Consider the following 13,132-nt stretch of genomic DNA (forward strand, 5'->3'; position numbering starts at 1 on the left):
AAAAAGGGTCAGCAATAATCAATTCAGAGATGCAAAGTTGAATAAACGCTCAACGACGGTACTGTGCTGGTCCTAGGCTAGACCGTGCTAGAGACGCGAGCCTAGAACACTAACAAAATCACGGCGCTGCACGTAAATAAGGGAAAAGCACACTCTGGAACTTTTTTTGCGCTCCTTTTTTTTGCGCTCCTCTTTTTTTTGCGAAAAATCACTATAATGGCGAGTGTCTCAAAACTCTTCCCTCGTTAAACTGATAGGATGGGCACGAAAAAAAAATTCACTTTTTTTTCGGAAATCAGGGCAGCGACGACGAAAAAGTGCGACAAAAAATCACTATGATGGCACGTGGCTTAAAAGACTCAGAAAAGCCTAAAAATAGGATAGGGAAAAAAAATTTCCCGTGAAAATTTTGGCCTAAAAACTGCCCGGGGGTCTCCAGACTCTTTTCTTTTCCCGAGACCTACGCAGGTAAGGAAACACGACTTGGAATTTAGATTGATCTCAAGAACAAACCTAATATGAGAAGAACTCGGATTGGTGGTGGATATGGATATGGACTCAGAGCGGTGGCGGATAAGCAAAAGTGGTAGATGGGCGATGATGATGGTGCGGCGGCGGCGTGACAACTTATGACCAGAACTCGAAACTCTAAAAGAGACTCTAAGACCAGCAACTTGACACGACGATGCAACCGCAAATTCAACAAAGCAAAAACCCTAAAAAGATTATGCAAAGGCTCAGATTGGTTCGGATATGATGAACTAACCCTAATTTTTTTGTGTGGCTTTTTTTTCATGGACTGTAGGTATGAAGAACAAACTCGATCTAATCTACGAAAAACTGTAAAAATCTCACCGAGCAAACTGGAAATCTGATACCACTTGATAGAGGCTAAGGTGTCCCGATGTTTCGATGAGATGGTGGCTATCGTTTTCTGTGGGAGTCGACCTTGACGATCCGACTACAAACGTGCGAGACGTCGCGCCTTAGCAATCGCTAAACCAACTTCCGAGGGTTATTGACCACGCCGGAGCACGATCAACCTGACCACGATGGTCTGTTTCCTGCGAGCAAACGAAGAACAAGCAAGAAACTGAGATTGCAATCGGGATACTGCGAATATAAGATGAAAGCTTTATTGATCAAGGTGGGGTTCTGTGACGTCTTGGTCTGGTCGTTGGACACAAACGAAGTACGCGAAGTTGCAGCTATGACGAACTTTTAATCTAAACAAAACCCCAAAGTCTAAACGACGCCCTAAGGGCTGTATATATGGAGGAAGAGGGGGGAATTTCGTGGCCCTTGAGGGTGGGGTCCGAAACCAACCCTAACTCTTGTTTCCCCACACATACGGACTCTAAAAATAGCCTATACTTAAGTATTTCGAAATTACATGGGCCTGCCCCATTAATAAGGTGACGCAGCACCTAGAATAGCCTATGGACGAATATTATGAAGTGGCATCTTGTATATTTCGTCCAAGGCTTCATGCACTCCTTATGGCGGCTTCAAAGTCCTGAAATCATCACTTGTAACTCCGTTCTTGATCCCCTTGCGCATGCCATCAACTCCATGCGTGTTCTTGCTCCAATGTTCATCCTTCTCCAAGCTAGGCCCTTCATTTGTAAGCAAAACAAATGTATCCAATTTAGGCAGCATCATAATCTCATGAACATTACAATCATTACCAAGAAACGAAAGTACCTGGTAATTTAATTGGCGTGCGCGGGCTCTAGTAATTGATCCAGTATATGTAACAGTAGGGGTTGTGGGTGTAACAATGATATTGATGTCCTCATCAGCGAATGTAGTCAAACCAAAGCACCAACATTTTCACTCATACACTGATACACCTGCACGAATTTGTATACCTTGGTAAGTTTCGAAAACCATGTTGAGTCGCACATCCAAGAGGAAGAAATGCCGTGATCGTTGAATGTATTTGGACCGGGAATGGTCCCATATAAATACAAGTCGCTGAACAACAATATTTTCACGAAGTGCCATAGGGCTTCTAAGTACGACAAATTGTGCCAGAAGACATTGACACATATTCATCGTGTCCACATTTGAGTTTTGCTCAACCAAAAGCCTTGCTGCTAGCGAAATCGTACTATATCGTAGCATTTTTCCTCGCAGCAAAACGTACTAGAATTAAGATGTATGATTGATGCATATCGTACCTATTTTATATCATTGCTGCATCGGTTCATCTGAGCTGAATTTCTTTTTCTCTGCTATTATACTATATCGTATTGTCTATACTCTACCACTTGGTTCAAAACCTTGAGTAATGGAGAATGATGGATCACATTCACCACATACTATGGTGAATTTGGTTTTGCATGTTGCATAGATGTTGTTTCAAACACCCGTAGCCCGAAACAAAAACCTGATAAATTCCCCTTGAAATATAGATGCTCGTTGGCATGGAAGTTCAAATGTTAATTTGTGTGCTTCTTTATATATAAAAACCAAACCTATCATTGACCAAGTGTCATTCAAACCTGAGGGCTTCTTAACTTCTAAGAATTATAAAAACACAATAGTAGAAAAAGAACTATGATTGTGACCCAAGTTATCTTGAATCTTTTTTCTTGTTGGCCAGGAAGTTTATTGAATACAACAGTAGTGAAACGATGTTTCATTTCTTTAAGTAAAATCAGTGGTATATTTTCAATATGTCGGAGGCCCTAAAATTGAAATTTGTTAGTTCAAAATAAATAAATTTATGTATCATGTAAGTTTACACAATAGAAGGATACAAATACCAAAGTTTCTAAGGATTATAAACTTTCTAAAATTACTCTAGGTTCATAGAGGTCACAAGAGAGCTGTTGTCCTGGCCTTTATTGGTCGGGCTTGGCGACAACGATCTTATGTCATTATCTTGTTCAAGGTGTTGTCAATTTGTTGTGGTGCTGGTCTTCACTGGCCGGTTAGCAAGCAATCAAGATGAAAATCGTTGTCCAAACCGTCTTCGGCCGAACGTGGCGGCGACAATCTTGCGTTATTATCTTGTTCAAGGCGTTGTCTACTTGTTGTGATGATGGTCTTCATTGTCCGGTCAGCAAACAATAAAGATGAAAATCCCTGTCGTCTTCAGGCAAACATGATGACAATGGTGTGAGACGATTATCGGAAGAAGTCGACTTAGTATTAGGTGTTTCTTTCATATCTTGTAACTTTCTTTTATCATGATTCACTTTGTTTTGCATTCTACTTAATAATTAATAAATATATATGTGCATTACAATGATGCAAAGGTCGGGCGTTACAATCTTCTTTTCAGAAGAAAAAAAAAACTCTTTGTATGGCACTGCGTCCATGATTTAAACATGATCGCCTCACACAATCTCTGCCCCACACAAAGATGATAAAAAAATAAAATAAAAAGGCGATGACCCACCAAAGAACCATGACGCAATTCGATTTATTTTATTTCAGAAATCACGACTCAATTCGGAGAGCCCGATTTATTCACGCCACTGGAGCCGAGCGGCCACCTCAGTCCTTGAACCAGACACCGCCCCTCCTCTTCCTCTGCTCTCCTCTCCTCTCCTCTCCCACACGCGTCCTAACGCAAGCAAAGCTCGGCGGAAAGCGGCTCGGACGCCATGGGCAAGGACTGCGGCAACCACGGCGAGGACGACATCCGGCGCACGTGCCGGCGCTTCCTGGCCTTCCTCTTCTTCCTGGCCCTCATCGTCGCCGTCATCGCCCTCATCGTCTACCTCGTCCTCCGCCCCACGCACCCGCGCTTCTACCTCCAGGACGCCTCGCTCCGGCAGCTGGACGTGCTCACCGCCAACGCCTCCGCCTCCGCGGGTGTGCTCTCCACCGTGCTCCAGGTCACCGTCGCCTCCCGCAACCCCAACGACCGCGTCGGCGTCTACTACGACCGCCTCGACGTCTACGCCTCCTACAAGTACCAGCAGATCACGCTGGCCTCCGCGCTCCCACCGGTGTACCAGGGCCACGGCGACGTCGAGGTGTGGTCGCCGGTGCTCTCCGGCCCGAACGTCCCCTTCGCGCCCTACCTCGCCGACGCGCTCGCCAAGGACGTCCAGGCCGGGTACCTCATCCTCCAGGTAAAGATCGACGGCCGCGTCCGGTGGAAGGTGGGCAGCTGGATCTCCGGCCACTACCACATCTTCGCGACCTGCCCCGCCTTCCTCGTCGGCGCCGGCGGCAACGGCGCGCCGGGGGCCAGCGGGCTCAGGTTCCAGACCGCCACCTACTGCCACGTCGAGGTCTAGCCGCCGAACCGTACGCGCTCTGCTTCTTCTTCTTCCTCTTCCTCCTCTGCTCCGTCGACGGCGACGAGGTAGGTTTCTTGCGGGTGGCGCGCGCGCGTGCGCGTCGCCAAGAAGGATCGTCAAGGCTGAAGGCCAGGGGGTGGTACATGGTGGTAATAAGTGTTAGCGTCGAGGGGTATATGTGTAAAAAAGGAAAAGAGAATTTAGTGTTGGTTACTCCTACTAAATTGTGTTTTGCTCATGTTTAACTGTTGGTGAGGTATTTATTCCGCGTTTAATTGTCAATATATATAAACCTGTTGTTACGATGGAATTAAAGAAAATGGTTAATGCTGGGGTTACAAGTTGTTTTGTTGCGATTTGAGAGAGCTTTTTGTTGTGGTTCAATTCAACGACAAGTTTAGAGATTTTGTTGGAAGGGTCCTAGCTTAGCTTAGCCAGGTTGGTGGCAACAACCAACCAGATAGTATCGTCGATGATGATGAGCTTTATGGTAGGTTGCAAGTCCAATTCTCTGAACTCATGCCCTGGGAGGATGAGTAGGTACGGATTGGACTTGGGAGTTCAGGATCATCCTCTCTCTCTCTCTCTCTCACCTTGCTGGCAGCTCCATCTATGGAAGCACCTCTGCATAGAAAAAAACATATACATATTTATTTTTGGAGTTTCCAGCTGTTGGCTTCTATAGCGAGTGGCAGAGTAGTGGTGATGTGTATGACTGGTGAGGAGTGGCCATCGAGTGAAAAAAAGTATTCTGTAGCCATGGAATTCAGTGCAGGAGAGGAATTATACGAAATCCCAGGTGTCCCGTGGAACTTCCATGGTTGAACCAATTAGCTCTCTCGCAAAAAAAAAAACAATTAGCCCAGGTGCAATGTCTCCATGACGAGCAGTGACGATTGCGTGATATCTGCAGCCTGTGTGGCCCAGATTTTTTTTTAAAACAAGGTGTGGCCCAGATTGCGTTATAAAGGATTTATCAGTCGCTTTCTTTCTTTTCAAAACTAGAGAAAATGCGGCAAAAAAGAGGAGGAAATGTGCTTTGAGGTGGTAGACAGCAATGATTCACGTCCTGGTCTTGAGATGCGACACAACACGATGCGTATACATGATCATGTTAATGCATTATTAGCAGTTGATGTGGTGTCCTCCTGCACGAATTACTGCGCTCTGCGTAATGCATTTCCAAACTAGTACTAATAATCAACTACTTATATTCCTCTGGAACGAATCAACGACCTACTCGCACAAACCGGTGGCAGGTCTGCGTCCTAGTCGCCTGCGCCCGGTGGCGTTGCTTGTGGAAAAGGAGGTGCAGGATTAGGCCGGCGGTGAGCAAGCGTTTGGCAAGTGGAGATACGTCGCCTTCCTCCTTTTTCCCTCGCGGCGGTTTCTTTGTTGCTTTCCGAGTCGACGGACGTCTCCATTCTTTCTAGCTGCAACGTCTTATCGCGCGCTTCCTTTCCTGCTCCCGAGAATGAAAAAGTTTGTTGACGAAGGACGGGCCAGTGGCGGGAAATTGCTTCTCGTTACGGATCTGTCTGTCTATTATAGATAAACGACGGCCGCGTGGACAGCAGTGCACGTTCTCCTGTGGTCTTGATGATCCGCCAGCTCTTTTCATGGACGAGTTGCGTTTCTGGCATGCATCCGTCGTCACCGACAACTGATGGCAGCGATTATACGCAGCTACGAGTTCGCAGCAACAATAATTGGCGCCAGCGGAACGCACGACGAGCAGCGTGTCTGCCTACGCAACATGGATGCATACAATTGCACATGCTGCCTAGCAGCACCAAACAACGGGGCATCGAACCTGCACAACACACTATTGTGTATGACTAATGTTTCTCAGGTCTGCATAATTCTCGCATCACGGACCAGCCGCCCAACGTTTCCACAACATCAACACACGAACATGCACGCACTGTGTCTGTATAGGAAACCATATTCTCGAATCACGGTTAAAAACTCCCGGCATGACCAGCAAGGACCGAGATAGCAGCTCCTGCAACAGAGAAAAAACAAATAGGTTTTCACCCTGGTTGTTGCATTAGCCCAATGCCACTCTGCCGATCATTCTACCCAGGGTGGTTATGAATACTTCCTTTTATGACCTCAACCTCTTAAGGTCCCTCTCGCCGCTGTGATCGTGGCTCCTGTGCTCCTTCCGCTTTGGATTGCCGGGCTCGAGAGAATGGCACAGCCCGCCCTCCTCGGTGTCCTCTGCCGTGTGAGCGACGTTCTGATGATCCTTGTTTATCTTTTCCACTGCATCCATCGCTGATGGCGACGTATTGAGGCCTTCATTGCTAGTGGCAGTGCCATCCCTCTCTTCGGTTTGTGCTATCCTCTGGTTTGAGCCTTGCCTTTCAGGGTCATGCTGGCTATGTCCATGGCAGTCTGGCAAGCTCGGTTGTCTGGATGCTGAATGATTTTTATGCGCAGGAGGCTCCTCAGCAGCTCCAGGAGCTTTCTCCAGGGCATGTTGATTGGCTAAACCTGCAGAGCTGCTTTTAGTATCATTCCCTTGAGACGGTGGTGGCCCATAGAGCTCCATCATTTGGTTGCTAACCTCTGAAAAGAATAATTGCAATTAATGTAAGCATGGGTCCTTAGTGTGTCTTTTATACTTCGCAAGAAAGAGCATCAAATGTGAACGTGGCAGCAAAAAGAGCATCAGTTCTTGATACACAATGGACAATACTGCTTACCAGCATTGCAAAATCAACAAAACAGAAGTGACACCCCCACGTTACATGTAATTTTCTATATCTCTTTGCTAATGTTCTGTATATAAGACAAGGTCTATCAAAATAGTTGAACTCAAAAGTCGACGCCAACCCAAATATTTCCAGTTCCACGCCAGAGGCTATCCAGCACACATTCATTAGAGTACTCCTGTGCATGACATTGCCTAGTGTACGGTGTAGCCCAGAACACTAGTGCTCAAAACTTTCCCTTGTGCACATCACAAAATAACTTGTGTCTTTGACCTAAGCAACCTAATTCCACTACCAGTTTTGAATATATGATAAATTTTGGTTCTCCAATTCTCAGGGGTTCCATTGACAACTAAAGCATGATAACATCTGCTGCTACTTGTGAGGATAAGAAATACTATCCTTACGACAATGAATACTGCAATAGTGCAAATATGCACAACTGACCATATGTAGAGACCAACCTTCCAACTGCCACGGGGTTACATCAAAATCTTGCCACCAGACCTTCTCACCATCTGCTGGAAGCTTGACTTTAAGGAACTTCGCAGCAAGGAAGATTGCGCCGGCCGCAATATGTTGGGGCTTAAATTGCAGGCAAAGAGATGTACACAGCCTGTACAGCCCTTTCAAGGCGTAGTAAATAGGCATAACAGGGGATTAGTAATTTTTAAAGAATATAAGAGTAGTCTTAGCATACCCATCATTGACAAAACTCCAGGCAACTTGAGCAAGTTCCTTTTGAGCAATCTTGAGTTTTTTTATTGCTTCAACCAAGGGCTTGTATGGGTGATGCACATTGAAGTCAAAATCAAGTGTTACAAGCACAGCACGCTCCCCAATTAAAAGAAGTTTCTTCTGTTGTTCATAGACTTCCTGCACAAAACCAACACAAATAGTCTCAACTACCATTTCTGTCACAGTAATCAGGGAATAAAATGCATCGACTGTAAACAAAAACTTGCAGCTTTATGAATAATAGAAGTGTGGGGAAACAAGGATACCATTGGCAACTAAGAAAAGGAATATCAAGACAGTGTCAACAACAAAACATCTAACCTTTTGCTTAATTCGAGCAACAGCACCAGGATCCTTTTTGTGGATGATCTCATAAGAAATTAGTATGACATCCTTCAGGGGTATGGGTGTTTCTTCAACTTTACCCGCCAAGAACATGCAAACTGTGGCTACTGTCTGCAGGTTGTAATGAACTTTCATTGATAACTTGCAATGAGTAGTTGATTTTGAAAAAAACGCTAACCCCAAATAACAAATTGTATGCCACGTGCTCTATGCTGTACACTACACACACAAAAAAAATGCATGTTTCTTCTGCAGAACTGAACAAGATTAACCATATCATGGAATCCAATAAAATATTGGGTTTACAAGTGACAGCAAACTAGAAACTAGAATACTGCCTACAAGTGACAGCAAACTAAAAAAGTGTGTTTCACATATGGGTGGCAGCATTCATGATTGAACACATGTTAGAAAAGTATAATACTGCCTACCATGCATATAATGTGCATGCTGTCTGACAACAAACATGTACAAGCCCATACAAATTTAAGTAGGGCTTACCAGTCTATCATTTTTGGCATGAGATTGTCGAAGGAAAAAACGATGACAGAATACAATAGCTGTAGCAATTGTCACTGGAGGCCTACATTTCAAAGCCATCTGTCATAAGAAGGAAAGATGCACTATATAGAACTACTAACATGCAAACAAAGCATAATTGATGCAGTACTATACATGGACTGATTCATAAACTTTCATGGTGCAAGTATTCTAAAGACACATAAAGGCCTAAACAAAAATAATAAACAGTGTTTGATCTCTTCTGTTGTCGCTAGCTAAACAAGGATGTCATGTGATCACCCATCGCTGCATGCTCGACAAGAACGGTGGCATTAAAGTAATGAATCAATGAGTCTAACACTGGGGTCAAGGGCCAATGTGCTAAGAAGTTATGCCTGACAGAGCCGTGTGCTTCTGAAAAAAAGTATATAAACCCCTTTTTAAAGGGAAAAACTGAACAGTAGTTATGTGGTCACATGCATATGTTGCAATTTGTCAAACACAAATATCAGATAGATTTACCATCATATCTAAGCAATTAGTTCAAAACCATCTCTGGATATTGTCAAAGAAAATAAAGCTAACAAACAAAGTTCAAGGTTATATGGAGTAGGCTGAAAATCAATGTACACATGACCAAATGCTTAGGAAGAAGAAAAACTGGACAAGTCAACAATCAAATAATTATTAAATGTCTAATATAGCGCAGATATTGCATGATTAAACACTTATTCAATATAATCAATTAAAACTCCAGTAAAAAATGGACAAGTCAATTCTTGATGGGGCAATGCTTAAATTGCCACATGACCAGCCCAAGCACATGCTTGGCAACCTATCACAATAAGGACATTCTATGTTTCTTTCAAACCTATACATATGTCCCCTCGATCAGCAGAGGTGACGTTTCTAATCTTCTGAATCAATTTGCATCCCTAATATCTTTTTAACAAAAAGTTGCGTACAGTGCTTGTTTCAGATATTCCTGCCATTAAATAATTCCACTAAAGGCATGTTTGATTCGCAGCCTAAGACTGTGTAAGATGTTAGGCATTTTTGCCTAACTCCGCTGGTACAGAAAAATGGAACCACAGTCCACAACTTAGCTTGTCTACATAATTCATGCTACAAGTGCATGTGTCTATGGCGCTTGGAACCCAGCTAAAAAAATGTTTGGCGTGCAGAAAACGTGGCTTTGAACCAAACACTTGCTTAACTTGGTCAAACTAGCCTTGAGGGAGTGTGATAAACCATGGCAGAGCTTGGCTCCCAACTAAGGAGACCCCGGATATTCTGTCTGCTAGAGGTGCAACCTAGGATACAAAATGTAGTCATGTACACTAGAGAACAACCACTGTCAACAACAGAATGTAATCACTTATGTTTTAGATGTGCACTAGACTTTCCTTGGATTTGGAAATAAAATGTGCATGATATCGATCATGATTTTTTTTCAAATATTGTTGACGATGAAACAAGAAAGAAATGGAAGTTTGTTAAAAAAACTAAGTTATAATAAAAAGTCAAGTTGACTACAGAAACTTGAAAAGAACAGGTATGATTCAAATAATACTGCTAAACTAGCTTGCTATACTTTACAAGAAAACAAGTAACAATAAAATATGCATTGTACTATATGTTCTTACACTTTAAGCCTCACTCCCAGATCTTGAAGAAAAGTGCAGTATGACTTGCGAAGGAAAGACTCCTTCTTCAGACTAATGCCATCTCTTCTTGAAAGGGAATTCTCCTCTATTTCTTTTCTACTAAAATACCACGAAGCACCAAGGTTGCCATCTTCCACACGTTTATTATAGGGAAATCTATATGGGCTGTTTTCTACAACTCCATATTGGGAAGAATCACTTGTCTGCATGATATCCATGTATGATTTTCCTCTTTTCTTCTAAAGAACCTGACAAAATGAGATATATTATGTCATCGCTTGCAAACTTAACATCATAAGCATACATAAACACAGTGACGGAGCAAAGGGCCAAGGGGGAGCCATGCGCCCCCCCCCCCCCCCCTTAAGATTTTTTTTTCATATACTCTTCAAATCTAAGTGCAAAACAACAAACAATTTCTACTTGGCCCCCTCTAAGCTTTAGTAACTTTTATTTGCCCCCCTACTCATTCCTGCCTCCGTCCCTGCATAAACAGGAGGAAGGTACAACTAGGCATGTACATATACACATTAATTTGAAAAAAAAATAACATCGATGAAGTCGTGAAGCGCTAAGACAGATATCAAACTATATGTTCCCAATACTCTAAATCTAAAAAAATCTTCAGTGGAACATAAAAAGGGCATATTCATACAGCTTCATTGAACAGTCTGTCCTTCACAGAAGCCCAGTAATTGAACAAATTTGTGACCCATGGATGACAAAACAACAAACAAAAGAGTTTCTTCAATACAACATCAATGCATTTCCTCCATTTACAAGGATGGCGACATTAATGAAATTGTAAAATTGTTGCATGCGAGTAATGACCACTGCACAAGTTGCTATTTGTTCTTTCAAGTTTATTTTCCTGAGTCCATGGCGTTCAAGGTGTTTTCCTGAGTCTGGGAGCATAACACAGAAACAGGGTACTCCAAACTTAACTAAGACCAGAGCTTTAGCAAAGCCAGCAGAATGAATGGGGAGAGATCAACAAACATGATATTTTCTTGAAGGCAGCTGTTTGACCTAAAGCAAGCGACTATATTCGACCGGCAAGAAACTAAACCCAATACACATGAGATACACAATCCTCAAACACATCTTAAGTGGGACTGTCGGAAAAAAAAACATAACCCAAATTACAAGCGAGCAACATAAAATAGTGGAGTGTACAAATCTCAAACCACCGCAAAAATCCAAATTTTCTCATATAAAGCCCACTTGAGTAGGTAACCCTGGAATCCTAGATGAAATTGTAGGGGACTTCAGTTTACAGGTAGGTATGTGTGTTATGAAGGTGTTATCCTGGCTATACATATCATTTAGACAAAATTACTGAAAGTCAAAATTCACAACAAGAGCAAAAAGTAGCCTCATAGTTGGTGTTGTGGGCAGGGGAATAAAATGTATTATCAAGCTCATAAGTTTGACCGACACTAACACAAAACCCCACTGCATCCCAACGCCTCGAGTAACGCAGTTCTCCAAGCTAAGCTGCGTAATTTTCAAGCAACGGCAGAAATCTTTTAAAACTCAGTATTAGCATTGGCCCCCATATAAATTCCTCACGAAATTTAGCTACATCCAGTCCCCCAGACACCTAAAAACATGGATTTACCGGGAAACTAAGCACGCAGTTGCGAGATCAAGCCCGTTCAGATTCAAGCGAGTAAGTTCAGCTCAACAACTACGCATCAAACAGCGCCTAGGGTTACTCCCGCCCGGCAACAATCGCGCATTATAATCCCGAGGTGAGCTCCCAAGCACCGGATCCCTCAATTGGCAGGCAGAATCATGCGAACCGGGGGAACTACAGAAGCAATTTGAGACGATTCTTCTTATGGATATAAACACATCGGATCAGAGCAGAACCTGAGAGGTCGACAAGTAGTTTGGCGCAGGGTGCGGACCGACCGGCGAGCGCGCGGGGCGGAGACGGACCGGGATAGACGTCGCGGGCGGAGAGCTGCAGCTGGCGGCGACGACGACGGCGGCGGCGGGGGATAGGCGCCGCGGCAGCGAGGGGGAGCCTGCAGCCCTACCTGCGACTGCGAGGCTGGGTCGGACCCCGGCAGAACCCTAGCCGGTTGATGTGTCACCGTGCGCCCGGGTCCACCTTTTTACCCGCGGCTCTACCGGGGTTCTACTAGGGTTCGTACTCGTTGCAACCTCAACTTTGATTTGCTGGCCAACACGGACATCTCATAATTATTTCCCTCTCTTTTTTTTAGGATATATTATTCTCCTCTCTGCCAGGTTGTCTTTTTAAATACTCGAATTGCACGCACGGATTATTATTTTTAATATACTACTCCCTCCGTCTCATAATATAAGATGTTTTACAAGTTGATTTAGCTTGCAAAACGATCATAAATTATGAGACAGATGATAGTAAAGTAGTAAAACAGAAATAATTCAATGTCACGGTAGCATGTCATCTAAAAACCCAATTGCTAAGGAAAATGTTTAAAAAGAACTTACAGCGCTGCGTAAGCCTTCTCCAACCGCTGCCATGCATCACGATGGGGCCCGCACACCGCTTCTCCACTCTCATCCTTATTTCCCTTAGGTCAATGCTCCTCCCTCTGATGGGGCCCACGCGAGCGCCTTAGCCACACAATTCTGAGATCGTTGTCCCCCATCTCCCCCGCACCTCTAAGGTCGTGCTCCTCCCTCCGGTCAATGCTCTTCCTCTATCCCCTGCCCCATCTTTTTTTCACCGGTGAATTGAAGCAGTACTCCTGTGCTGCCATGGCCAACTAGGAGAGGACATCGCTGCAAGCCCGCCGTGGACGTTGGTGCAGGGGGGCACCGGCCCAGCAATGGGGGGTTGCACGGCAGTGCTACAACGGATGAAGGGGTCATGTGGTTGTGCTGAAGTGGAGTGCTAGTCGGC

The 13,132-nt window shown here is 44.2% G+C and overlaps 1 protein-coding gene and 1 pseudogene across 1 annotated transcript; one reads left to right on the top strand and one right to left on the bottom strand.

Moving 5' to 3' along the window:
• Positions 1-3,489: 3,489 nt before the first annotated feature.
• LOC125550974 (NDR1/HIN1-like protein 1 pseudogene) lies at positions 3,490-4,603 on the top strand (annotated as a pseudogene).
• Positions 4,604-6,071: 1,468 nt separating this feature from the next.
• LOC125550977 (cyclin-T1-3-like) lies at positions 6,072-12,365 on the bottom strand. The gene is made up of 7 exons (XM_048714117.2): positions 12,109-12,365; positions 10,213-10,481; positions 8,567-8,648; positions 8,042-8,176; positions 7,683-7,858; positions 7,447-7,598; positions 6,072-6,836 (listed from the first exon to the last, which is right to left on the bottom strand). The coding sequence occupies exons 2-7, from the start codon at positions 10,449-10,451 to the stop codon at positions 6,370-6,372; spliced, it is 1,251 nt and encodes a 416-aa protein (XP_048570074.1). The 5' UTR covers positions 10,452-10,481; positions 12,109-12,365; the 3' UTR covers positions 6,072-6,369.
• Positions 12,366-13,132: the final 767 nt, after the last annotated feature.

This window comes from Triticum urartu, chromosome 4A, assembly GCF_056163025.1.
Source record: "Triticum urartu cultivar PI428250 chromosome 4A, HENAU_Tu73, whole genome shotgun sequence".
In the NCBI taxonomy this organism is placed as follows: Eukaryota; Viridiplantae; Streptophyta; class Magnoliopsida; order Poales; family Poaceae; genus Triticum; species Triticum urartu.